Raw genomic sequence first — 25,274 nt, forward strand, 5'->3', positions numbered from 1 at the left:
AACAAACATCCTCAATAATCAGCTGTTCGATTGCAGCCAATCAAACGGGAGGAGTATGAAACAATGCAATTTTCGAAAATTGTTCGTCAACTGCTGCTTTAAATTAAAATTAAAAAAAAATGAAAAAAGTTATGTTAATGCGGTTTTCTGTTTTATATTGACAAATAATCAAGCCCTTTAATAAATCAAATACGATATTTTTACCACTATTTGTAAGGCTATAATAAATTATCAAAATAACTTTTAATATTTAACACCTGAAACAGTGAAGTAGGCGGTGTGCGGTAACGCATAGCAACCCTTAAAACAATTGAAAAAAAACCGTTACAGATTCAGTTATTAGTGCCTCAAAATCTGATTTTGTAACACTGATTTTGTATAATATTTTTTATATTGTTATATTATTAAATATAGTTTACAATATTCGTGTGGTATTAACTACAGGAACTCTAGTGACTCTTGACGATAAAACATAAAATATTTCCGAAAAAACAAGACGAGAAGTGCGCGGAAAGCAAAATTTCCCCGTGTGTTTTTTTTGCTTAACTTTCTGGTTTTTATTCATTTGAGTGATAATGGCGGATACGATGAAGGTGAGCCCGGTCATATTATAATGCTACTTAATTTTTATTAGTTTAATTCTATTGGTAAAATGTGATTATGTATATAAATTACGCGTCAAAGTATCTATCTACGTAGGTACTTTTAATAAGCTATGTTGTAACGCGAATTTTTAATAAGTTATTTTCCCTTTAAAATTCAAACAATTTTGTAGTGTCTGTTCACACCATTCCACAATACCTACCTTAAATTGCATTGCTTTAGATATTGATCACCCAAATAAAACATAGGAATTTTTTTTTTTTTAAGAACCCTGTTTATTAATGGCGCAATAACAATTTAAATTTCCCAGACTTTAAGCCACAATGTTTTCTGATTTGGCCCAATTGCTTTTAGTCATTTTCGTATTTTAATAAAAGAGCCAGGTATATTTAATATTAGCCCAGGACCAGGATTATCTATATCCTCAATAGGTAAAAAATAAATTCCTTAGACTTGGCAACACCAGTATTCATATTAATGCTTAAACGCGCTATTGAACTATAGAGGAGATATATATTTATTTTTTTTTAATCACCTATTTATTATTTTCATAAAATATTTATTCAATATTCACATATATCTACTTTTGAAAAAAATTAGTTGATTTTCCCTATTAAGACAGTTGCTTGACTAACCACGAGATAAAGACAGCTGTCAAACAAAAAACCGTTAAAAGTTTCAAGGCACGCCCTTCAAATAAGATTTTGAAACATATTGTATAAAACAATACTTTCAAATTTAAAACGTTTGTTACAATTATATAAAAAATTAAAAATGGAAGGTGAAATAGATTATAACTCAGATGAAGAAATTTTTCAAGATGCGGAGACCAACTTATTTAATACCCTAATTAATAAAATTAAGGAAATAGATATTGCCGATGATGGGATTCTTCTTAACAGAAAAATAAAAAAAATTTTAGAGAGTTGGTATCAGGACTGCCAAAATGGACCTGCAGTAGAGTAAGTGTTGTAACAGTTCATTTGATTGTTATTCAATATGCTGTTAATATATTGTGCTGCTAATTAACACGTTAGGGGCCATAAGTATCTAACATGGCTTTTGGTTTGGACACAATTTTGGCTTAAATTTAAAATATTTCATACAACCCTTAAATTCTTGATTTGGCTACAGACATTCCTGATGTAATCCAATACTCTTGTCTAACACTAGCTAAGAAGAGCTGCAGACCTGCATGATGTAATAATAATAACTCATGTCCTAAAATCATTTTACTCAAAACATACCTTTTATCTAACAATAGCAAATGTTTTGCATCAAAACTTAAAAAAGATTTCTTTAATTTTCCACCAACTCTTAACTAATCTTTGCTTGTTGTCTGTCATTAAGAAACAAACTTGCGATTCATATTCAAAATATCCAAAAAGTTTGCTTTTTTCCCAAAAAATCAAAAAATGCATTTCCTACTTTGCAATCATAACTTTGTCTAATTTCCCAGAAATCAAAAAAATTATAATAGCATCCTAATGTTCGGTGGGCAAGCTCAAAACCTTAAAGGATCTTAAATTTTTTTCACCCTACCAATAATATCTCTAAGGCTCTTAGCACATTCCTTAGTACAGTACAGTAGTTTATATGGTTATTTACCAATAATCTAGAGTTATCATAATCTATCACACAGTGTTTGCCAAGCTATCTTATAATTTTCCACTGATAATTCTAAACTCTATAATACATCTAGCTTCACCTGTGAGATTATCTCTTAAATGTTGATATTTAATAATAATAGTCAACCTATTATTATTATGAACTAAAGCCTCAAAAGTATCTTTGAATTGTCACCATTTGAGGAAGTCTGAATTAAAAATAGGAATATAAATCTCCTTTAATTTAATTTTATCAATATCTAATTTTACCTCAACACCTTGATGATTCATAAATCTATGTTGAATATCACCAACCATACCACTATTAGAATTCCTTTCACTCTCTTTTAAAATTAACTTGCCAGATGATATACCTTTCATCGACAAGGTATCCACTTTTTCTACTCTCACTATTTTCCCTAAATTCATATTCGCTGTTTAAATTAGCTAAGGTACAATTCATTTCAATATTTAATTGAACATTTTCAAAATCATGAAAAATCTGTTCAGCTTTATATAGGTTCAATACAACCTCTAAAATCTGTTTCTTTGTTAAATCATTAAGTGGTACATCTCGAACTGTATCTATAAATCTATGCACCCCTTGTTCAATAATACTTCTTTTCCTAGAAAGCTTTTCTAAATCCGAAACAAGGGCAGAAATATCAGAATTCAAGGCATTACCGGCTTTTGATTAATTTTTACCTTTTGGTGGAGTCATTTTTACTAAATCACCACAAATAAAATACCAAAAATCAACTATAATTAAATTGAATCACTGAAATTCTTTTGTAAGGACTCCAAAGGATAACCAAATAATTATTAAAATATAGTACTTTAATCACTCCTAATTTTAGCGTTTAATAAATCGCAATTTAATCAAAGTAATCAAATCAAACTACTTTCTTAATGAAAAATTAATCATTTGAAGGAGCAATCTAATAATTAAATAATAATAATCTAAAATCGATAAATCATTTTAAAAATCAACTTTTTTATATTTTTTTCAATTAGGTGTAAATCTGTGATACCTTATGTAACGTTCAAGGTAAATTTTACAACTCAAATAAAAATTTTACCTATAATCTAAATGAATCCGAGCATAATCAATTAGAATTCGCCAATCCCAAAATCATTGATAATCAATCTTGACCCAAAATCTATATTAAATCAAATCAAATGATTGCTAATTAACAATCCTAAATCAAAGTCTTTTATTATTATTTATCTAATTTTTTTTTAAAATCTTGTGCAGACTAAATCGACATAAAAATTCAACAAATAAAGACTAGTTTAATAGGAATCAAAAATATAATAAGGGCAAATTGGAAAAACCTCACCGAATTAATCTTGGCTTCTTTCTGCTTCCATAAATCCATCAAATTAAAGTCCTAAGAAATTCCATATACGGCACTGTTTTTAATCCAAAATGCAAATCAAAATTGCTGTGAAATCCAATCAGGTGTGTTTTATTAATGGTTCAATCAAAATCCGGATCGATAGAATGGCACTGGTAGAATCAAAACTTCCATAGGCACACTTTAAATTAAACTTTTTTTAAATTCTACAACATATAAATCTAGTTCAGCTTACATAAAATATACATCTTAATGCTATTAAGGCAAGACAAATATAAACTAAACGGGGATATATAGAAAAACGCAACACACAGACAGGCAAGTGTTTTTTCGAAACTCCCCTCTTCTAGACCGACCCAACGGTTTTTACCGTTTGTGTCCGTCCGCAAGCGTTTGTCGGCAAGCGTCAAATAGAACTCAAAGGCGGTCTTTTCTTTGTCGGATATTTGCAGCTGGCTGAAAACACCGACCACGGCGTCACATGACACATCACATAGTAAAATATATTGAATTCTGTGGCCGTCAGAGTGCCGTTGTAATAAAGCGACTAGATAATAAATTTATGTATAAATCACTTTTTTTACAACTACTTTTTCTACTTTTTCTAATAAATTTTTTTTTAATATTTTCAATTCAGGTATTTTTTGTAATAGAGTCAATCAAAATTAACTTTGAATGCTTTAATCTGATCAAATTTTGATGAGTTTTAGATCGATCTGTTTTTGGTTTAACAGATTTAGAATTGATTCTATTAAAATGAATTGTTATAAAGCTTACAAGAGTTATAGTTTTAACGTTATACAATATTTTAAATTTGGAATCCAAATAGGTAATCAGGCATTTTTAAGATAGAGATAATTTTCCAGATAAGAAGCGTAATTTAAAAAGGTGTGGCTTAAAAAATCACCTATTATATTATTAGAAAGCACTTACATAAATATTTATGAAAGAAAAGCACCCGGTAGGTTGTGTAAACAAAATAAACCGCGATATGTAGACCGTCGTAGGTCGAGGTGCTATTATTTAAATAAGACACCCCTTTCAATAAAACACGAAATATATTTTTAAAACGACTGTTTCTAACAAAGATTAGAAGGGAACTGCCATTATACTTTTTTTATAGATCATTTTACAAAAACTGTAAAACAAAGAAATCACTGTATTATACAAAAATAAAAGAAGTGCTGAATATTAAATACGCTGGACCCTCAGCCGAGAGTGTTTACATTATCCGCATTGGGATAAAGAAAATAATTACTGTGGCGGTCTCTTAATCGTCGGAGTCGGAAAGATTGATGTATTGATAATGGTTCTTGGGTGATATGACCACAGATACTTCTTAAAACAAACTAATATAATGACATAAAATAATTATCAAATTATTAAATGTACTTATTCGTATAGTTAAACTCGTAAGACTCTAATCCACTCTGTTTAAACACAACAGCCAAACGCCCAAATCTTAAAACTGAAACATCAACAAAAACGATATCGTAACATAAACAAATATAATGGGTTCCTGGATCTTACAGTTGATTAAAATTATATTTATTTAAATTGGTACAAAACAGAATCTTAACTTTAAGTTACTTTCACGGTCTTTTCTCGACTGCCTAAAAAATTACCCACCATCCCTATTCAAAAGGGTCAACGGGATATCACTGTAATATGATATCTACAAACAGACTCTTATTTATTGGTTCTTAGAATTAGCCGGTCCACTGGTGAAGAATGTTTTGCTTAGGCATGACCATATAAATTCAATAATTATAACATTTTTAGCAATATTAAATATTTTAAAAGACCCTCTTCTGAATGTCTGAAAAGGTCATCGTCGAATTATTGTTTTCTAGTGTGGATGGTAAAACCGTATATTAATTTTTCTTTGGTGTTTTAATTACGTGCTCTACTCAATTTTTCCATACATCACTTTCGAATTCTACACCAGTGCAAGTCACAAGGGTGTGTTTACACGGAAAAATTAAATGCGGAAAATATTCTTCTTCTATAGATGGTCTGATTAGGGATGTGTATCGATAAGAAGTTTAGCTGGAGGGTTTTGTAATTGAATGTAATTGAATCTACTTGGAAACTGTTTATATTTAGGACGGATTTTCGTCTGGAGGGCTGTAGGGAAAATTTTCTTCTTGTGTATCTTGTTGTTTTCAACTTTCGTAATCTTGGATATATTCTATTTCTTCACTGTATTCAGGAGATTCGAAGCAATTTTCATATTCTGATTCTTGGGCAAAATGTTCATATTCTTGTTGATAGTGGGCTTTGTTATCCGCAATATAGGATAAGTCAAATGGATTTCGATTTTGGGGAAATGACCCAATGCGCATATGAACATTAGAGCCATTTTTACTTATTCCAGATGGTATTCTACTAGTTGTAGACATTGGAGTTGGGGGATTTGTTGGTTTGTAGGAATTTTCTCTAGAAAATACATTTTTTTTGGTTTCCCAAAGACTTATGCATTAGCGGGAAAATGTTGACGTATTGGTCGAGGTTGAATATTTACAGGTTGGCTCGGAAATTGTTGTTTAGGAATTGCACTTGCCTTTTTTGGAGACTGGGGTTGAATACTGTTATTTAAAATATGATTTAAAGCTGGTAAATGATTAATTAAAGGTTGTTGGATTTGTGAAGGCATATAATACATATGAGTAAGGTTTTGATGGTTATTTATTTGGCGATGTATTCTATTTTTGTAAATATTAAAATTTTCTTGTCGTGGAATAAACGAACGAGCATTAATTTGTTGTTCAATTAGGGAATGATTTTAAACATGTCTTGTGCACCTGCATCATCAATGTTTTTAGGGTTGTGCAACATTAAAATAGTTCGAAGTTCACTTGGAGATTAAAACTGTAACGGCCGTTTGTTCTAATAAGGCGTCTTTAGTGACTTGAATAAAGGTAGTATCGGCAGCAATTTTTAAAGAAATACGAGATTTTAAAAGTTTTATTCTTTCGATAAAGTCAAAAATCGAGTCAGAAAATTAAGCTGTTGAGCAAGAACTTGTCTATTTATTCGATCACCAAAGCGTTGTCTTAAACCGTCTTTTATATTGGGACAGGTAGCCAAATCTGGTTTACAAAGTAAGAAATCGCTTGCTTCTTCGGTAATTTTATAGGAAATTGCAGCAAAAACAAATTTTTTAAGAGATTCATCGGTGGTGCCTATATAATATCTATTATAAAACTTATCTACGCTTGAAATAAAAAACTCTAAAAGTTCGCTATTGATGCCTGTAAATATTTTGAGGTTAATCTCTTTAGCTGCTGTAAGAGTACACATATTTAAATTTAAAGGATTTAACGTAATATTTGAAAGATTTTCTATAAGAGTGTTAACGTCAATTTCAGAATGTGACATTAACTTTACTAAAATTAAGATGAAAAATAATGAAATGTAATTTAAAAATTTAACTAGTGTAAACGAATTATTTCGCACTTTTAGTATTTTTTTTTTAAATACACACAACAATTGTATAAGGTAAAATATAAAAATTATGGGAACAGAAAGGAAAACTCACTTACGATTTTTGTCTTCGCAACTGTGGTCTTCTTGCCTTGGTTACTGTTTCAGCAAACAGTTAATACTGACGATTTTCTGGGCTTCGGCAATGTTTTTGCAAAACCAGGAACCCCTGTGACACCTACACGAACGACTGCGCCAGTGATAGAATTATATATAAATACTAACTTTTTAAAAAAATTAAATTTATTCAAATAATTTTAAACAAAAAAGGTTGACTATCTATTTAACTACGATCGTTACTACTCGAGCTTATGTTACCACTTGATATCTTTTCTTAGTGATGATGAATATGCTTTCATCTGATCTGATAAATCAAAGAAATATTTGCATTTATTATATGATTTCACAATTTCAGATTTTTGTACTTTCCCTTCCCTTTGCTTCACCGTTATTAATTCATCAGTGTGCTTAGTACTGAGTACCAAGACATCCCTCTTATTATAAGATATCCCTCCACTTGAGTACCACTAGTTCTGTGACGCTTTCTGCTGCAGTAGCAGTTATTTTTTTGGAACTTGAAAACTATATATCCACGTTGAATACATGCAGCTGTAAGAACCAAATTACTTATTGTGGCCACATGTATCCGACTTAACAGAAAAACCAAATAAGAAAGAAAAAAATTTGGGCACAGAAGCCATTTTTTTGTTTAATAATGTGGCAACTTAACGTGTTAAGGCAGGTCTAAGATCTAGTAAAATTGAAAAAGTCAACTCTCGAGAGGCTTTTAGCCAATATGTTGTTATTTTCAGAGCGAGTTTTGATTCAATTTACGAAGCCAGCTTGGCAGATCCAGAAACAGGAAGTAAATTAGTACAACTAATCGCCTGCAGAACATTTTTATCCCAAGAAATTCACAACCAAAATATTAGGATGATGTTTATCCAAAAATTACAACACAGTTTTGAAAGTATATATATGAACATCTTTTAATGAAAGTTCATTTGCATGATTGTAATGGTTTTTCAGCTTGCGCCCAATTACAATCCTCCAGCCCAAATTTATTTAGGAACAGTGTGCATCTGATGGGGGAGTTTTTCAACAAAGCCAGGATGGCCAACGGGCAACATTTTACAATTATGTCTACCCCACTGTTGTCTTATTTGGACATGCTACTTGATTCTGGGGATTGTATGGACCTCAAACTATTTACTACGCAAGTAATAAAAATGTTCCTTCTGTTTAAATGTTATGCATGTAAACAGGGTAGAGTATATTATCGTGGCAAATTCTTTTTCAGTTATACTTAAATGGCAACACTCTTAGGCAAGAATGCCCAGACCGGGTTACCGAAATAAGAGGCAAAATAAGACTGATCCTAACCACAGACCAGACTTATAATACAAAAGAGTCAAAACTGTGGCTTCTTTTAGCCATAGAAATTATCATCAACAAATTCTCCTTCTCAGCTGAAATTTATAATTACTACAAAGTACACCTCGGAGATCATGCAATGGCCTTTTTCCAGGGTTCTCACGAGTCTCACGAAACCTTACCCGACCAACCGGTTCACAGGAATCATCTGAACCAACAGAACCATCAGAGGGGCATAAATGTCGTCAAACCATTAGATGCTCCCTCTAATTCAACTCAAAATATCAATTTAAGAAAAGGTCCAGAATTACGAGCCAACACTTTGAATGCGCGGTTCCACAGGAATAAACAACTTCTTCCAGAAAAAGAGGCGGGTCCAAGTGGTCGGGACCTAAAGAGCAAGGGCGGGGAAAAAAACAATGTTAAAGATGAGAGAGAGAAAAAAAATGGGGAGTATCAAAGGAAGAACGGCGGCAATAAAAAAAGGGGGCAATATAAGGGGCCCAAGACGGGCCGGAACGGGTGGAGTGAACACGATGATCGCTGTTATCAGAATTGCCCGTGGTAAATAAATTTTTGCAACTGGTAATTCTGATATCAGAAAATAATCAAATAAACTGATTTATTATTATACTGTTTGTATTTTATTTAACAAATTTTATTCTAACATTTCCCCAATACGTTAAAAAATACTCTAAATTAGATTCAATGAAGCCATTGAAGATCACCTTTTTTGTATTTTCTTTCGCATTTTATTTGCTTTATTTTTGATCGTTTTAAATTTTTATATGATTAAAACTAAATTAAAAACTAATTATCATATAATTAAAACTAGAATCTACTTCTACCTTTTCTTTAAATCTCACAATTTTTTTTTTCTTAATTTATTGAAATTATTTCAACTGAGTCATTTAATGGCTGTTGACGGATCTGGGAATGTGAACCATTATTATCTGGACTAAGATCTACACTTCCAAGTATGTTTTAGTTCGAAAAATATTAACTTGGGATTAAATTCTTTAATAAATTTCCTATTTCCTTTATAGACCGCAACATTTTTAAGTTGAACTAAATAAGCTCTGATGATATAAATTTTCTTACAATTCTATTTTTTTTTCACGATTTTTCCATCGTGTTCTTTGTTTAAATTAAATTTTAACTGAAGCATTGTTTTTAAATCGTGCTAGTTCTTTCATATTTTTTTAAATTTAAATTTGTTTTTTTCTATAAATGAATAAACTTTATTATGCTTCACTTCAAGAACTCCATTTCTCAAATTTATATTCATACATGCATTGGCTGGTATGTTTTTACAATCTAAGGGCATATTCCTAAAGTCTAATAACGCCAGATAAGGATCTTTTTTCTCCAGATAACATTTTTTTAAATATATTTTGAACATAAGCACTGCGCTCTTTGCATTTGACTGAGAAAAAAAGAGAAAACGTGATAAAACTCCCAGCTCTTGTTAAAGCTTTTAAACATCCTGAATTTTAAATTTGTGAAACAGTTGGAAGAAAATAACTATTTTAACTTGAATTATAGTTGAGATGTTAAGTCATTATTTAATTGTACAACCTCAACAAATTTAGAGAATCATTAAAAAATTGTTGATAGAGAAACGAGAATAATGAAATTTTTCTAAAATTTCACTTCTAAATAAAAACCTTTGCCAATACGCTGTATAAATCTCAGCATCAACTTCAAAATCTATATTATCAATAAAATTTAATGCCAAAAGCTCAAGAAAGAGTATGAGCAATAATCAATTTTTTTCCAGGTTTATAAACAAGGCTAAATTAATTTTTAAATAAATTAAAAATGTAAGGTTAAATTAATTAATTTTTTAATTGCATTATTCTTTATAATTACATTTACAATCTCAATCTGGACGGACATAAGTGAAGAGGTTTTTTAACAATTACTAGTAGAAGTTTATGATTTATTCATCATTAAGAATAATTTTTCAAAAAACATATTGTTGAAACCAACCCACAGACAACTGAAAAATTTGTCTAGTTATTTAATTATTTAGGTGTTATTGGTCTACACATATTCTCAAAGCACCCCAAGATTTATAAATACTGACAATATTTAACAACTGGATTAACCCATTCAGTACTTACCGTTAGCCTTTTTATAATGCGTCGACTCTAATTGACCTACATTTAATTTTTCTGCTAAGGACATAGGAAAATTTCTGGTAATAGGTATAATAATAATTGTGTGTATTACTAAAACACTACTGCATTTGGTTTCAAACTTATATATTACACTTATATAAACATGTTAAAAATTATACATATATTAACATTTAATTAATCCTATCATTTTGAGATTCGCAAGATTGTATTTTCCCAAATAACTTCCCTTTAATACAGCCTAGCAACCCCAAAATCAGAAAACTGTCCATTCTACAGCCAAATACAATAAATTGATTACTATTTCTTAATTTATATTTTAAATAAGATTAGCTAACTACAGGCAAACAATGTCTGGTATAGGATAGCTTAATTTCATACTAGTACATTGCAATCCATTTACATTAAAACCAATTTGCTGCAAAACACAAGAATGATATATAAATTTGATCCAATATCAAATTTGAAGCTGAATGACCTTATTCACCTGTAGCCTCATTGTCCAAAAGGTCCCTGACATTGCATCCACCCACCCAATCCACCAGCTGCCAGATGACTGCTGTTGCTGATACAAGGAGGAAACCTACGAAAATAAATCATAATTAAAACACAAATAGAATAAATCACTATTATTTTTATTGATTCCGTGAACTTTTGTGGTCTCAAATTTTATATTTTTATTAAAACAAATTGTTGACCACTATTATGCCTATAAATAGGATTTTTTTAAATTGCTATTGAAATTATAAAAATCTGTCAAATGATTATACTTATGATTTGGAAAACATTGTTAAATAAATTGTAAAATGGAATTCTGGTGAAGGCAAATACCCGCAGCTTTCTTAATAATCTTTTAAATTCATAAAATAATTACATATTCTATACTATTTCGGTGTTAATAGTAGATGGATACTCAGAACACAGTGAATAATTATTGTTTTTTATTGCCTTATAGAAAACCGCGGCTAAAAGGAAGAATACATCGACGGCTGATAGTGATGATGGAAATTCAAGACTCCGTTTGACGACTATCATTCCACCGGGAAGAAGAGAACGAGATAGCATTAAGTTCGGTCCTTGTCCGGACGCTTATTTAAAAGGCCGCTTCGATATTGATAGCTATTTCGTAGCGGCCTCTTCTTTGAGAGGACTGAACTTACCGTCATCTATTAACATATTGGACGGTCAAAGATACCAAATTTTTGAAAATCAAAAAGCACTGCCCTCGCTACTATGCAAACTACATGCAATGAAAGTAGACACAAAGGACAAAATGTTGTACGAAGTGAGATTCGCCAACTACGGATCAGAAACGATCTACGCGGTCTTTCTGGTAAGAAGAGCAACAAACTCTCGCGAAAGGGATGAATTAAGAAGCACCCACTATGGTAAAAGTTTGGTAGAAGAAGCAAAGGCTGCCTTGAACGAGCTACCGAAGAAGAGTCAGTCTTCGAAGCATTATGTTCATGGCAGACAACCACACTCTGCAATTACAAATACCGTGTTTCGAGAGAACTATGAGCAGTTCATTCCATTGTTTGAACGACGGCTATGTAATCTACGAAACAGACACACATTCGTAGAATACATATTTTTTTATTATTGCAAACATGGACTAAAGGACCAGCAATTCGATGACATATGCACACAAATACAAGGTCTCATTGCTTCCAACACACACATTTTGCTCGTCCAAATGCACATTGGAATAACTTTCAACAGCCCGACGGACACTGGCATATTATTAAATATAGAGAGGGCACAGACGGCAATTGGCAAAAAAATGTGTGCAAATAGACCTTATTTCCTGAAGAAACACGGTTATTTATTTGGACGTGACCTTGATCCTATTTACAAAGGATCAATTAAATATATGCAATCTTATGCGACAGTGATACATAAGTTCAGCAGTAAGGTGTACAAACTGTTATTGTTATATGTTTTGACGAACGGATTTGCGACTGGAAATAGGTGGAATATCCAGTCGCAAAGACAACCGACGGAGAGATTCTTTACAGAATTGTTCGACCTATACCAAAACCTCTATGAACAGATCGATATAAGGCTAGAAGTGGTACAGGAGTTCTGGACGAAGGAGCAACTGGATCGCAATCGATTCTTCGACCAGTTTTATGACGCTACGCAAACACCACCAAGACGATCGGCGAATTATCTGCCGATAATCCTTGATAAATTAGTTAAAGAAAATGCATTCGTGTTGATACAAAATTTCAAAGAATATATCAATCAGGTAATTGGACCGGAAATGCATTTTCTGGAAGCAATGATGAACTCTGTTCATTTAATACCACTTCGAACACTGGTCAGCCATACATATCTCGCGGAACAGAAAGCAATCGCTTTCTTCGACGGCAACCGGCAGAGATATGCTGATAGACTAGTGAATAGCCTGGACACATCGAAAACACTTGACAAAGTGAAATGTTTGTACACCAATCCAAACTTTACCTTAGACGATAATTTATTTAAGGAAGGCTCCTTTATTTTTAATCGTATGAAGCACATACACTATGAACAGGGGCCAATTTATTATCAGCTACTTTTCAAAAACTGCAGAGAGTTATCATCGAGACAAAATAACGGAAACGGACCAATTCAAATACCCACCATTTATGATGACTTTGACACTCAACCCTCTGCAGTTATTATAGTAAAAGTACTTTTAATCAATGTTGCTGTAGTTCGCCACTATCGTGTCAGGAAGGAATTGGTGGTGGGACTGCAAAGAAAAGAGTTCAATCCCCTGACATTCTTCAATAGGCCTTATCAGCAGGACGGAGAAGAACCTTCTACTCTGTTCACTCCCCAACAAGTAGAAGAGTCATTAACAAAACCTATTGATATGCTGATGGCCCTGTTTGTGAGTCAAACAGCTTCCACTCTTTTGCAGAATGAAAATGGTGCAGAGAGAACTTACCTTAAAAAGTTCATAAAAGAGTATGTGAGAAGGTGGCCATTGTTTCTCCTAGATGAGAAAACAAAGTCATTCGATAGATGGGCGAACATTTTAAGTAGCGAGGGCATAAAAAAAATTAGCCACGAAAGGACGCCAGCAACACTTTCGGGCAAAGCAAGAAGCTTGCTTAATCTTGAGAAAAATCATGAAAAAAAAGAAATTCATTTACTAAAGAAGCAAATTCAGTTGACACTCGCGGAGCGACGGATCAAGGATGAGCGTACTAAACTTGAGCAGAAAAAACAGGAACTCGATGAGCAGGAGAAGCGCCTGTTAGAGTTGAAAAAAGAAATAGAAGGATGTAGTATTAGTGGCAATCCTAATACGCATCCATCTACTTCCGCTTCTACTCAATCTGCTCAAGTGCAAAATCAAAACGCCATCATCGTCACTACTGGTGTTCGTCAAAATGAGGTAAAGCAAATCAAATAAATACATTTTTTAAAACGATTTCCAAAATTATTTGTAAATAGACTGAAATACAAAATCATGATGAAGGTGAAGGGGCGTCAAGGGAAGTCGTCCTAGCCGTTACATCTCCGGTGCCATCTACGAGCATTAGTGCAGATAATCAGGTATATTTTAATTATTCAAATCCTTTGTTTTCATAATTAATTTTTACCATTTTATACATAAAGGTGACGACACAACCAGAAATAAAGAAATATTTTCCAATATTTCTTCAACAAAGAAAAGAAGACGCAAAAAAGGAACAGAAGAATAAAACACTAGATTTTTGGACAGACAAGGACATAAGCAACTTAATATCTAACGTTGTCTATGCAAAACAACATAACAACTGTTACTATATTAAATATGCTTGGCAAAAAATGGGCATGACAAGGAGCATCAAAGCCTACAGAAATAAAGTCGAATCTCTTATGAAGCAGTGCAATCAAAATAAAATGGCATTCATCACCTCATATAATATAACAGCGAAAGATGCTGATATATTCATAAGAACATAGATTATTCCCTATTTTCTTTTGTACTTACCATTAAAGTACAATTAGATTTAGGTATAATTGACGGCAACGATAATCTATTTTCTTTGAATTGATTATCCGGACATATTTAATAGCCTTTGAATGAAATTTTCTATGGACAGTGTGCTACTGTGCTTCTTAACTTGTGGTAAGTTAAATTGTTGTCCTATCAAGCAAAAAACCGTTTTTTATTAAAATTTGTATCTTTTCAGTGTCAACCCACCTTACTTGTCATAAACCTGATTGCTTCTTCGTCCGTCCATGGGGAGTGTCCGTCTTAACTTGTGGTGAGTTGACTGTTGTCCTACCAAGCAAAAAACCGTTTTTTAATAAAATTTGTATATTTTCAGTGTCAACCCACCTTACTTGTCATAAACCTGATTGCTTCTTCGTCCGTCCATGGGGAGTGTCCGTCTTAACTTGTGGTGAGTTGACTGTTGTCCTACCAAGCAAAAAACCGTTTTTTAATAAAATTTGTATATTTTCAGTGTCAACCCACTTTCTTGTCATAAACCTGATTGCTTCTTCGTCCGTCCATGGGGAGTGTCCGTCTTAACTTGTGGTGAGTTGACTGTTGTCCTACCAAGCAAAAAACCGTTTTTTAATAAAATTTGTATATTTTCAGTGTCAACCCACCTTACTTGTCATAAACCTGATTGCTTCTTCGTCCGTCCATGGGGAGTGTCCGTCTTAACTTGTGGTGAGTTGACTGTTGTCCTACCAAGCAAAAAACCGTTTTTTAATAAAATTTGTATATTTTCAGTGTCAACCCACCTTACTTGTCATAAACCTGATTGCTTCTTCGTCCGTCCATGGGGAGTGTCCGTCTTAACTTGTGGTGAGTTGACTGTTGTCCTACCAAGCAAAAAACCGTTTTTTAATAAAATTTGTATATTTTCAGTGTCAACCCACCTTACTTGTCATAAACCTGATTGCTTCTTCGTCCGTCCATGGGGAGTGTCCGTCTTAACTTGTGGTGAGTTGACTGTTGTCCTACCAAGCAAAAAACCGTTTTTTAATAAAATTTGTATATTTTCAGTGTCAACCCACCTTACTTGTCATAAACCTGATTGCTTCTTCGTCCGTCCATGGGGAGTGTCCGTCTTAACTTGTGGTGAGTTGACTGTTGTCCTACCAAGCAAAAAACCGTTTTTTAATAAAATTTGTATATTTTCAGTGTCAACCCACCTTACTTGTCATAAACCTGATTGCTTCTTCGTCCGTCCATGGGGAGTGTCCGTCTTAACTTGTGGTGAGTTGACTGTTGTCCTACCAAGCAAAAAACCGTTTTTTAATAAAATTTGTATATTTTCAGTGTCAACCCACCTTACTTGTCATAAACCTGATTGCTTCTTCGTCCGTCCATGGGGAGTGTCCGTCTTAACTTGTGGTGAGTTGACTGTTGTCCTACCAAGCAAAAAACCGTTTTTTAATAAAATTTGTATATTTTCAGTGTCAACCCACCTTACTTGTCATAAACCTGATTGCTTCTTCGTCCGTCCATGGGGAGTGTCCGTCTTAACTTGTGGTGAGTTGACTGTTGTCCTACCAAGCAAAAAACCGTTTTTTAATAAAATTTGTATATTTTCAGTGTCAACCCACCTTACTTGTCATAAACCTGATTGCTTCTTCGTCCGTCCATGGGGAGTGTCCGTCTTAACTTGTGGTGAGTTGACTGTTGTCCTACCAAGCAAAAAACCGTTTTTTAATAAAATTTGTATATTTTCAGTGTCAACCCACCTTACTTGTCATAAACCTGATTGCTTCTTCGTCCGTCCATGGGGAGTGTCCGTCTTAACTTGTGGTGAGTTGACTGTTGTCCTACCAAGCAAAAAACCGTTTTTTAATAAAATTTGTATATTTTCAGTGTCAACCCACCTTACTTGTCATAAACCTGATTGCTTCTTCGTCCGTCCATGGGGAGTGTCCGTCTTAACTTGTGGTGAGTTGACTGTTGTCCTACCAAGCAAAAAACCGTTTTTTAATAAAATTTGTATATTTTCAGTGTCAACCCACCTTACTTGTCATAAACCTGATTGCTTCTTCGTCCGTCCATGGGGAGTGTCCGTCTTAACTTGTGGTGAGTTGACTGTTGTCCTACCAAGCAAAAAACCGTTTTTTAATAAAATTTGTATATTTTCAGTGTCAACCCACCTTACTTGTCATAAACCTGATTGCTTCTTCGTCCGTCCATGGGGAGTGTCCGTCTTAACTTGTGGTGAGTTGACTGTTGTCCTATCAAGCAAAAAACCGTTTTTTAATAAAATTTGTATATTTTCAGTGTCAACCCACTTTACTTGTCATAAACCTGATTGCTTCTTCGTCCGTCCATGGGGAGTGTCCGTCTTAACTTGTGGTGAGTTGACTGTTGTCCTACCAAGCAAAAAACCGTTTTTTAATAAAATTTGTATATTTTCAGTGTCAACCCACCTTACTTGTCATAAACCTGATTGCTTCTTCGTCCGTCCATGGGGAGTGTCCGTCTTAACTTGTGGTGAGTTGACTGTTGTCCTATCAAGCAAAAAACCGTTTTTTAATAAAATTTGTATATTTTCAGTGTCAACCCACTTTCTTGTCATAAACCTGATTGCTTCTTCGTCCGTCCATGGGGAGTGTCCGTCTTAACTTGTGGTGAGTTGACTGTTGTCCTACCAAGCAAAAAACCGTTTTTTTAATAAAATTTGTATATTTTCAGTGTCAACCCACCTTACTTGTCATAAACCTGATTGCTTCTTCGTCCGTCCATGGGGAGTGTCCGTCTTAACTTGTGGTGAGTTGACTGTTGTCCTACCAAGCAAAAAACCGTTTTTTAATAAAATTTGTATATTTTCAGTGTCAACCCACCTTACTTGTCATAAACCTGATTGCTTCTTCGTCCGTCCATGGGGAGTGTCCGTCTTAACTTGTGGTGAGTTGACTGTTGTCCTACCAAGCAAAAAACCGTTTTTTTAATAAAATTTGTATATTTTCAGTGTCAACCCACCTTACTTGTCATAAACCTGATTGCTTCTTCGTCCGTCCATGGGGAGTGTCCGTCTTAACTTGTGGTGAGTTGACTGTTGTCCTACCAAGCAAAAAACCGTTTTTTAATAAAATTTGTATATTTTCAGTGTCAACCCACCTTACTTGTCATAAACCTGATTGCTTCTTCGTCCGTCCATGGGGAGTGTCCGTCTTAACTTGTGGTGAGTTGACTGTTGTCCTACCAAGCAAAAAACCGTTTTTTAATAAAATTTGTATATTTTCAGTGTCAACCCACCTTACTTGTCATAAACCTGATTGCTTCTTCGTCCGTCCATGGGGAGTGTCCGTCTTAACTTGTGGTGAGTTGACTGTTGTCCTACCAAGCAAAAAACCGTTTTTTAATAAAATTTGTATATTTTCAGTGTCAACCCACCTTACTTGTCATAAACCTGATTGCTTCTTCGTCCGTCCATGGGGAGTGTCCGTCTTAACTTGTGGTGAGTTGACTGTTGTCCTACCAAGCAAAAAACCGTTTTTTAATAAAATTTGTATATTTTCAGTGTCAACCCACCTTACTTGTCATAAACCTGATTGCTTCTTCGTCCGTCCATGGGGAGTGTCCGTCTTAACTTGTGGTGAGTTGACTGTTGTCCTACCAAGCAAAAAACCGTTTTTTAATAAAATTTGTATATTTTCAGTGTCAACCCACCTTACTTGTCATAAACCTGATTGCTTCTTCGTCCGTCCATGGGGAGTGTCCGTCTTAACTTGTGGTGAGTTGACTGTTGTCCTACCAAGCAAAAAACCGTTTTTTAATAAAATTTGTATATTTTCAGTGTCAACCCACCTTACTTGTCATAAACCTGATTGCTTCTTCGTCCGTCCATGGGGAGTGTCCGTCTTAACTTGTGGTGAGTTGACTGTTGTCCTACCAAGCAAAAAACCGTTTTTTAATAAAATTTGTATATTTTCAGTGTCAACCCACCTTACTTGTCATAAACCTGATTGCTTCTTCGTCCGTCCATGGGGAGTGTCCGTCTTAACTTGTGGTGAGTTGACTGTTGTCCTATCAAGCAAAAAACCGTTTTTTAATAAAATTTGTATATTTTCAGTGTCAACCCACTTTACTTGTCATAAACCTGATTGCTTCTTCGTCCGTCCATGGGGAGTGTCCGTCTTAACTTGTGGTGAGTTGACTGTTGTCCTACCAAGCAAAAAAACCGTTTTTTAATAAAATTTGTATATTTTCAGTGTCAACCCACCTTACTTGTCATAAACCTGATTGCTTCTTCGTCCGTCCATGGGGAGTGTCCGTCTTAACTTGTGGTGAGTTGACTGTTGTCCTACCAAGCAAAAAACCGTTTTTTAATAAAATTTGTATATTTTCAGTGTCAACCCACCTTACTTGTCATAAACCTGATTGCTTCTTCGTCCGTCCATGGGGAGTGTCCGTCTTAACTTGTGGTGAGTTGACTGTTGTCCTACCAAGCAAAAAACCGTTTTTTAATAAAATTTGTATATTTTCAGTGTCAACCCACCTTACTTGTCATAAACCTGATTGCTTCTTCGTCCGTCCATGGGGAGTGTCCGTCTTAACTTGTGGTGAGTTGACTGTTGTCCTATCAAGCAAAAAACCGTTTTTTAATAAAATTTGTATATTTTCAGTGTCAACCCACCTTACTTGTCATAAACCTGATTGCTTCTTCGTCCGTCCATGGGGAGTGTCCGTCTTAACTTGTGGTGAGTTGACTGTTGTCCTACCAAGCAAAAAACCGTTTTTTAATAAAATTTGTATATTTTCAGTGTCAACCCACCTTACTTGTCATAAACCTGATTGCTTCTTCGTCCGTCCATGGGGAGTGTCCGTCTTAACTTGTGGTGAGTTGACTGTTGTCCTACCAAGCAAAAAACCGTTTTTTAATAAAATTTGTATATTTTCAGTGTCAACCCACCTTACTTGTCATAAACCTGATTGCTTCTTCGTCCGTCCATGGGGAGTGTCCGTCTTAACTTGTGGTGAGTTGACTGTTGTCCTACCAAGCAAAAAACCGTTTTTTAATAAAATTTGTATATTTTCAGTGTCAACCCACCTTACTTGTCATAAACCTGATTGCTTCTTCGTCCGTCCATGGGGAGTGTCCGTCTTAACTTGTGGTGAGTTGACTGTTGTCCTACCAAGCAAAAAACCGTTTTTTAATAAAATTTGTATATTTTCAGTGTCAACCCACCTTACTTGTCATAAACCTGATTGCTTCTTCGTCCGTCCATGGGGAGTGTCCGTCTTAACTTGTGGTGAGTTGACTGTTGTCCTACCAAGCAAAAAACCGTTTTTTAATAAAATTTGTATATTTTCAGTGTCAACCCACCTTACTTGTCATAAACCTGATTGCTTCTTCGTCCGTCCATGGGGAGTGTCCGTCTTAACTTGTGGTGAGTTGACTGTTGTCCTATCAAGCAAAAAACCGTTTTTTAATAAAATTTGTATATTTTCAGTGTCAACCCACTTTACTTGTCATAAACCTGATTGCTTCTTCGTCCGTCCATGGGGAGTGTCCGTCTTAACTTGTGGTGAGTTGACTGTTGTCCTACCAAGCAAAAAACCGTTTTTTAATAAAATTTGTATATTTTCAGTGTCAACCCACCTTACTTGTCATAAACCTGATTGCTTCTTCGTCCGTCCATGGGGAGTGTCCGTCTTAACTTGTGGTGAGTTGACTGTTGTCCTATCAAGCAAAAAACCGTTTTTTAATAAAATTTGTATATTTTCAGTGTCAACCCACTTTCTTGTCATAAACCTGATTGCTTCTTCGTCCGTCCATGGGGAGTGTCCGTCTTAACTTGTGGTGAGTTGACTGTTGTCCTACCAAGCAAAAAACCGTTTTTTAATAAAATTTGTATATTTTCAGTGTCAACCCACCTTACTTGTCATAAACCTGATTGCTTCTTCGTCCGTCCATGGGGAGTGTCCGTCTTAACTTGTGGTGAGTTGACTGTTGTCCTACCAAGCAAAAAACCGTTTTTTAATAAAATTTGTATATTTTCAGTGTCAACCCACCTTACTTGTCATAAACCTGATTGCTTCTTCGTCCGTCCATGGGGAGTGTCCGTCTTAACTTGTGGTGAGTTGACTGTTGTCCTACCAAGCAAAAAACCGTTTTTTAATAAAATTTGTATATTTTCAGTGTCAACCCACCTTACTTGTCATAAACCTGATTGCTTCTTCGTCCGTCCATGGGGAGTGTCCGTCTTAACTTGTGGTGAGTTGACTGTTGTCCTACCAAGCAAAAAACCGTTTTTTAATAAAATTTGTATATTTTCAGTGTCAACCCACCTTACTTGTCATAAACCTGATTGCTTCTTCGTCCGTCCATGGGGAGTGTCCGTCTTAACTTGTGGTGAGTTGACTGTTGTCCTACCAAGCAAAAAACCGTTTTTTAATAAAATTTGTATATTTTCAGTGTCAACCCACCTTACTTGTCATAAACCTGATTGCTTCTTCGTCCGTCCATGGGGAGTGTCCGTCTTAACTTGTGGTGAGTTGACTGTTGTCCTATCAAGCAAAAAACCGTTTTTTAATAAAATTTGTATATTTTCAGTGTCAACCCACTTTACTTGTCATAAACCTGATTGCTTCTTCGTCCGTCCATGGGGAGTGTCCGTCTTAACTTGTGGTGAGTTGACTGTTGTCCTACCAAGCAAAAAACCGTTTTTTAATAAAATTTGTATATTTTCAGTGTCAACCCACCTTACTTGTCATAAACCTGATTGCTTCTTCGTCCGTCCATGGGGAGTGTCCGTCTTAACTTGTGGTGAGTTGACTGTTGTCCTATCAAGCAAAAAACCGTTTTTTAATAAAATTTGTATATTTTCAGTGTCAACCCACCTTACTTGTCATAAACCTGATTGCTTCTTCGTCCGTCCATGGGGAGTGTCCGTCTTAACTTGTGGTGAGTTGACTGTTGTCCTACCAAGCAAAAAACCGTTTTTTAATAAAATTTGTATATTTTCAGTGTCAACCCACCTTACTTGTCATAAACCTGATTGCTTCTTCGTCCGTCCATGGGGAGTGTCCGTCTTAACTTGTGGTGAGTTGACTGTTGTCCTATCAAGCAAAAAACCGTTTTTTAATAAAATTTGTATATTTTCAGTGTCAACCCACTTTACTTGTCATAAACCTGATTGCTTCTTCGTCCGTCCATGGGGAGTGTCCGTCTTAACTTGTGGTGAGTTGACTGTTGTCCTACCAAGCAAAAAACCGTTTTTTATTAAAATTTGTATATTTTCAGTGTCAACCCACTTTACTTGTCATAAAACTGATTGCTTCTTCACTGTCTATGGGTAGGTTCTTAACTAGTGGTAAGATTAATTGTTTTCCTAAAAATTAAAATTATTTAGCATAAATAAATAAAGTTAATGTCCATTGTTATAGATAACCGTTTTACAGCCGTCCGATAGGAGTTTACAATTAAACATAAAATAACAGACTGTTTTGTGTAAAGAGGAAAGGGTTTTTAGTGGGTCGGGAACAAGCCAAGATTGGCCTTCTCATCCCCACACTCCCCCGGGCACCAGAACACCAATGCCTGGGGGGTCTGCACGCAGATTTTCCTAAACCTCTTAAAAAAAAAAAAAAAAAAAAAAAAAAAAGAGCATAATAATCTATTGCTTAACAGCATGGAGAGGTTCAACTGACTACCACACAGGTTTTAAGGGGAAATGAAGAGACAAGGAACCACCATGTGTTGATTAAGTGAAAGGTGATCTGTAAGTATTTTATTTATTTATATTTGTTTTTTTTTATTTCATGATATTTTACATCTTTACAATTACTTTCATATTTCCATTTCCTTAGTACAATAGCTAGCTTAGAATTCACAAATAGTGTTTAATTTCAGTACATACTATATTTCCATATTTACAAAGAATTTAGCTTAAATTTGTGTTATCTGCAGAAAACCTTCATGATTTTAACTATTATACCCAACTTCAATAAATAATATAAATAATAATTAATTTATATTATAAATAATGAATCTTTTTCTGCTTCAGTTTCTATTTTATTTTACAGTATTTAGTATACATGATAAAAAACCTCTGAATAATTCTTTATATTAAATATATTTGTAAAAATTCGACTATTAATTATGAGCGGTTTCTCTTAAGATGCATCCAAAATAAATATTTTTTTTTAACTAGAATAAAATATTAAATGCTTAATTTTAATATAATACACCATGTATTTGCTTATTATGTGACTTTTCAAAAGTTTAGTTATAAATCCATCCTGAAAACCCAATTTATTTGTCTCTACCAAACCAATTGAGATTCTTAGCTATATTTATCACTATTATTCTATTAGCACCATTTCTGTTCATCTCTGATCAGCAACTTTTCCATAAAAATCAGCCAGTTATAATGTTACAGTAAAACTCTTAAAATTATTAACCTTGCAAAATCATTTAGGTACATTCATACCATTGTATAGATGAATTCCCATAACAAAAAACTAGCAATGTGTCAAAAATTGATATTTTTTAAAGATTTTTAAAAAAAATTTTACACCAGATTCAAAACCCAAAAGATTATAAAAATTAATTTTTTTATTTTTCACCTAATCCCTGTAGAAGGAGAGTCAATATACTAATATGGGGAGAGACCCTGTACATATGCTTATCTATATGAATACATATAAATCTAGCATGAATTTGTTATGAGATTCTTATTCTGTGGACACCATCCACTTGAGTGTATTCAAGGTTGATCAGAAATTTATAACTGGCAACAATTTTCTATGAAGTAAAGTTTCCACAGAAAATCGACAATAAAAAATCTTTACCTCATGATCTTCGGAGGTTCTAAGTATTTTAGTTAATGTACACATAGTAGGACACAGGTTTTTAAAGAACATCGTAAGAAAAACTACATGTTCCTTCAAAATATAGATACTCCAAGATATTTTGGTATATATGGCACAAATATTTAATCAACGCTTTTAGGTTAGGTTACAAATATCAGGATAAAATCCCCACTCATCATAAACAATGATGCCAAACATAATCAAAATAAGACATTACCCAAGGATTTTATATTTAGGTAAAAAGTACGCATTAGGAAAAATAACGGCAACAAAGTTGAATGGGTATTATAAATTGAGACAAAACATATGTAAAGCAAAAGAAAAGGAAATAGCATGATCGTTTCCTGTCTGAGACTGTTGCTAAAGTGGTTACAAAGTCATCTCGTGACAAAAGCGGGAACCTATTTCCAAAACGTACAAGTCACAGAAGAAAACTGCTTTTGTATTATTAGTTATATGCTATAATCGCTTTTGTTATTTATTTTATACAAAGGATTAATAAATGTTAATCATTTAAAATTTATTATATTAATAAACCTAACTAATGGTTACTCAAAATTCACGCGACAATATACTTACAAAAAAAAAGATAAAACTAATTTAATTTTCTGTACCTATCTTCAGTTATAAAATAAATTAAAATATATATTAATAAATTTTCTTTCCAGTTCGTTTTCCTTGGCCTACTTTTTTTTAATATATTAAAAAATATTTAAAAAAAAATATTTTGATTATAGTATTTTTTATGACGGCAAGGTACACATTTCATCCTGAGGCCGCGTTCACGACAAGGCGGCACACAGAAGGAAAGGAAGCTTCTCATCTTTCTTTAAAGAATTTTTTGGTTTGTTTATTACAAGTCGCAGGGCCAGACTCACAGAATTGCTTTACGCATGAACAATTCTATGTAGCCTGCTAGAACAAGTTCACTAAAAAACTTAATAATTCTGGCACAAGAAGGCAAAACAAAAGATGTTGTTTACAAAGAAATTCTTCGACTTTTCTTTTATTTTCATTATTCTATATAATAACGTAATATACATTAAATAATATAGAGGAACAAATAAACATTATGTACCACAAATTATGTACTAAGCTAAAAATAAAAACTAAACGAGAATTCTTATCAGTCAGATATGATTAGTTTTACAGTAATAAATATTACTATTGAAAATTAAACCTAAACAATATGAACATTCTTATGTGAAACACTTATATATATTATCACAACCATTTGCTAATAAGTAAATTATTTAAAAAAATATATTGGTTACAAATAACCCCAGCCTCGAGTTAATGCTTTTAAAAACAAATAGGGCAAAATAGCCGCGTCGGGTGGTATACAACACACACCACTTACCGGTGCACAGAACGTCTTCTTTCTTTTGTGACCTTGCTGATCAGCTGATCTGATTTGTCTCTGTCGGAGTCGCACAGAAAATCCCTCTTTAAAAAAGAAAGTTAAATAAAAAGAGCGTGTCGGGTTGTTTTGAGGTTGTCCGCTCGATCGAAAGATGGCGCGGAACTAAATTTTGCGATATGTTGCAAAAGCTGTTTTGTTTCATTTATGTTCCGATAGATAGAGACACTTTGAATTTTTTTTTAAATAGGTATTCTGAAGATTGGCTTGCTGTTCTGGTTACAGGAAACAAAGAAGTTTAGTAAGTCTTCTGTGGTTTTGGCACAGTACACAGAGGAAAATAGTAGGGACACGCACGTATTGAATCATTAAAACTTTTCCGAGCGCCATCGAACGGCCGTTAATTAAACTAATGTATATCTTTTACCGGCGCCTCCACCATTACTTACAATTTTTTATTACTTTTATTTTTTGACGATACACCTACACACCGTATGCTAGGTACGATTCGTGATGTCATATTTTTAAATTTGCCATTATTTCATCAATTTATCTCTAATT

At 33.8% G+C, this 25,274-nt stretch overlaps 2 protein-coding genes and 2 long non-coding RNA genes across 10 annotated transcripts; 3 read left to right on the forward strand and 1 right to left on the reverse strand.

The window, feature by feature from the left end:
• The first annotated feature begins 1,447 nt into the window (after positions 1–1,447).
• LOC126735136 (uncharacterized) lies at positions 1,448–8,996 on the forward strand. The gene is made up of 4 exons (XM_050439068.1): positions 1,448–1,565; positions 7,867–8,024; positions 8,084–8,274; positions 8,355–8,996. Exons 2-4 carry the CDS (start codon positions 7,988–7,990, stop codon positions 8,994–8,996), a joined length of 870 nt encoding a protein of 289 aa, XP_050295025.1. The 5' UTR covers positions 1,448–1,565; positions 7,867–7,987.
• A 2,846-nt stretch (positions 8,997–11,842) lies between these two features.
• LOC126735137 (uncharacterized) lies at positions 11,843–14,674 on the forward strand. Its single transcript, XM_050439069.1, has 4 exons — positions 11,843–11,902; positions 13,733–13,960; positions 14,020–14,121; positions 14,185–14,674. Exons 1-4 carry the CDS (start codon positions 11,843–11,845, stop codon positions 14,512–14,514), a joined length of 720 nt encoding a protein of 239 aa, XP_050295026.1. The 3' UTR covers positions 14,515–14,674.
• Positions 14,675–16,804: 2,130 nt separating this feature from the next.
• On the forward strand, positions 16,805–21,719 carry LOC126735024 (uncharacterized). 3 transcript variants are annotated; one of them, XR_007660262.1, is made up of 4 exons: positions 16,805–16,888; positions 19,990–20,064; positions 21,093–21,167; positions 21,645–21,719. It is a non-coding gene; the product is annotated as an uncharacterized LOC126735024 (long non-coding RNA). The 3 variants fall into 3 exon arrangements; XR_007660261.1 differs by lacking the exon at positions 16,805–16,888 and adding an exon at positions 18,600–18,683; XR_007660260.1 differs by lacking the exon at positions 16,805–16,888 and having other exon boundaries at positions 19,981–20,064.
• Positions 20,413–23,526, reverse strand: LOC126735023 (uncharacterized). Of its 5 annotated transcripts, none has more exons than XR_007660255.1 (3): positions 23,333–23,526; positions 21,799–21,870; positions 20,413–20,494 (listed from the first exon to the last, which is right to left on the reverse strand). It is a non-coding gene; the product is annotated as an uncharacterized LOC126735023 (long non-coding RNA). The 5 variants fall into 5 exon arrangements; XR_007660256.1 differs by lacking the exon at positions 20,413–20,494 and adding an exon at positions 20,551–20,632; XR_007660257.1 differs by lacking the exon at positions 20,413–20,494 and adding an exon at positions 20,689–20,770.
• Between the last annotated feature and the right edge of the window lie 1,748 nt (positions 23,527–25,274).

This window comes from Anthonomus grandis, chromosome 4, assembly GCF_022605725.1.
Source record: "Anthonomus grandis grandis chromosome 4, icAntGran1.3, whole genome shotgun sequence".
Classification (NCBI taxonomy): domain Eukaryota; kingdom Metazoa; phylum Arthropoda; class Insecta; order Coleoptera; family Curculionidae; genus Anthonomus; species Anthonomus grandis.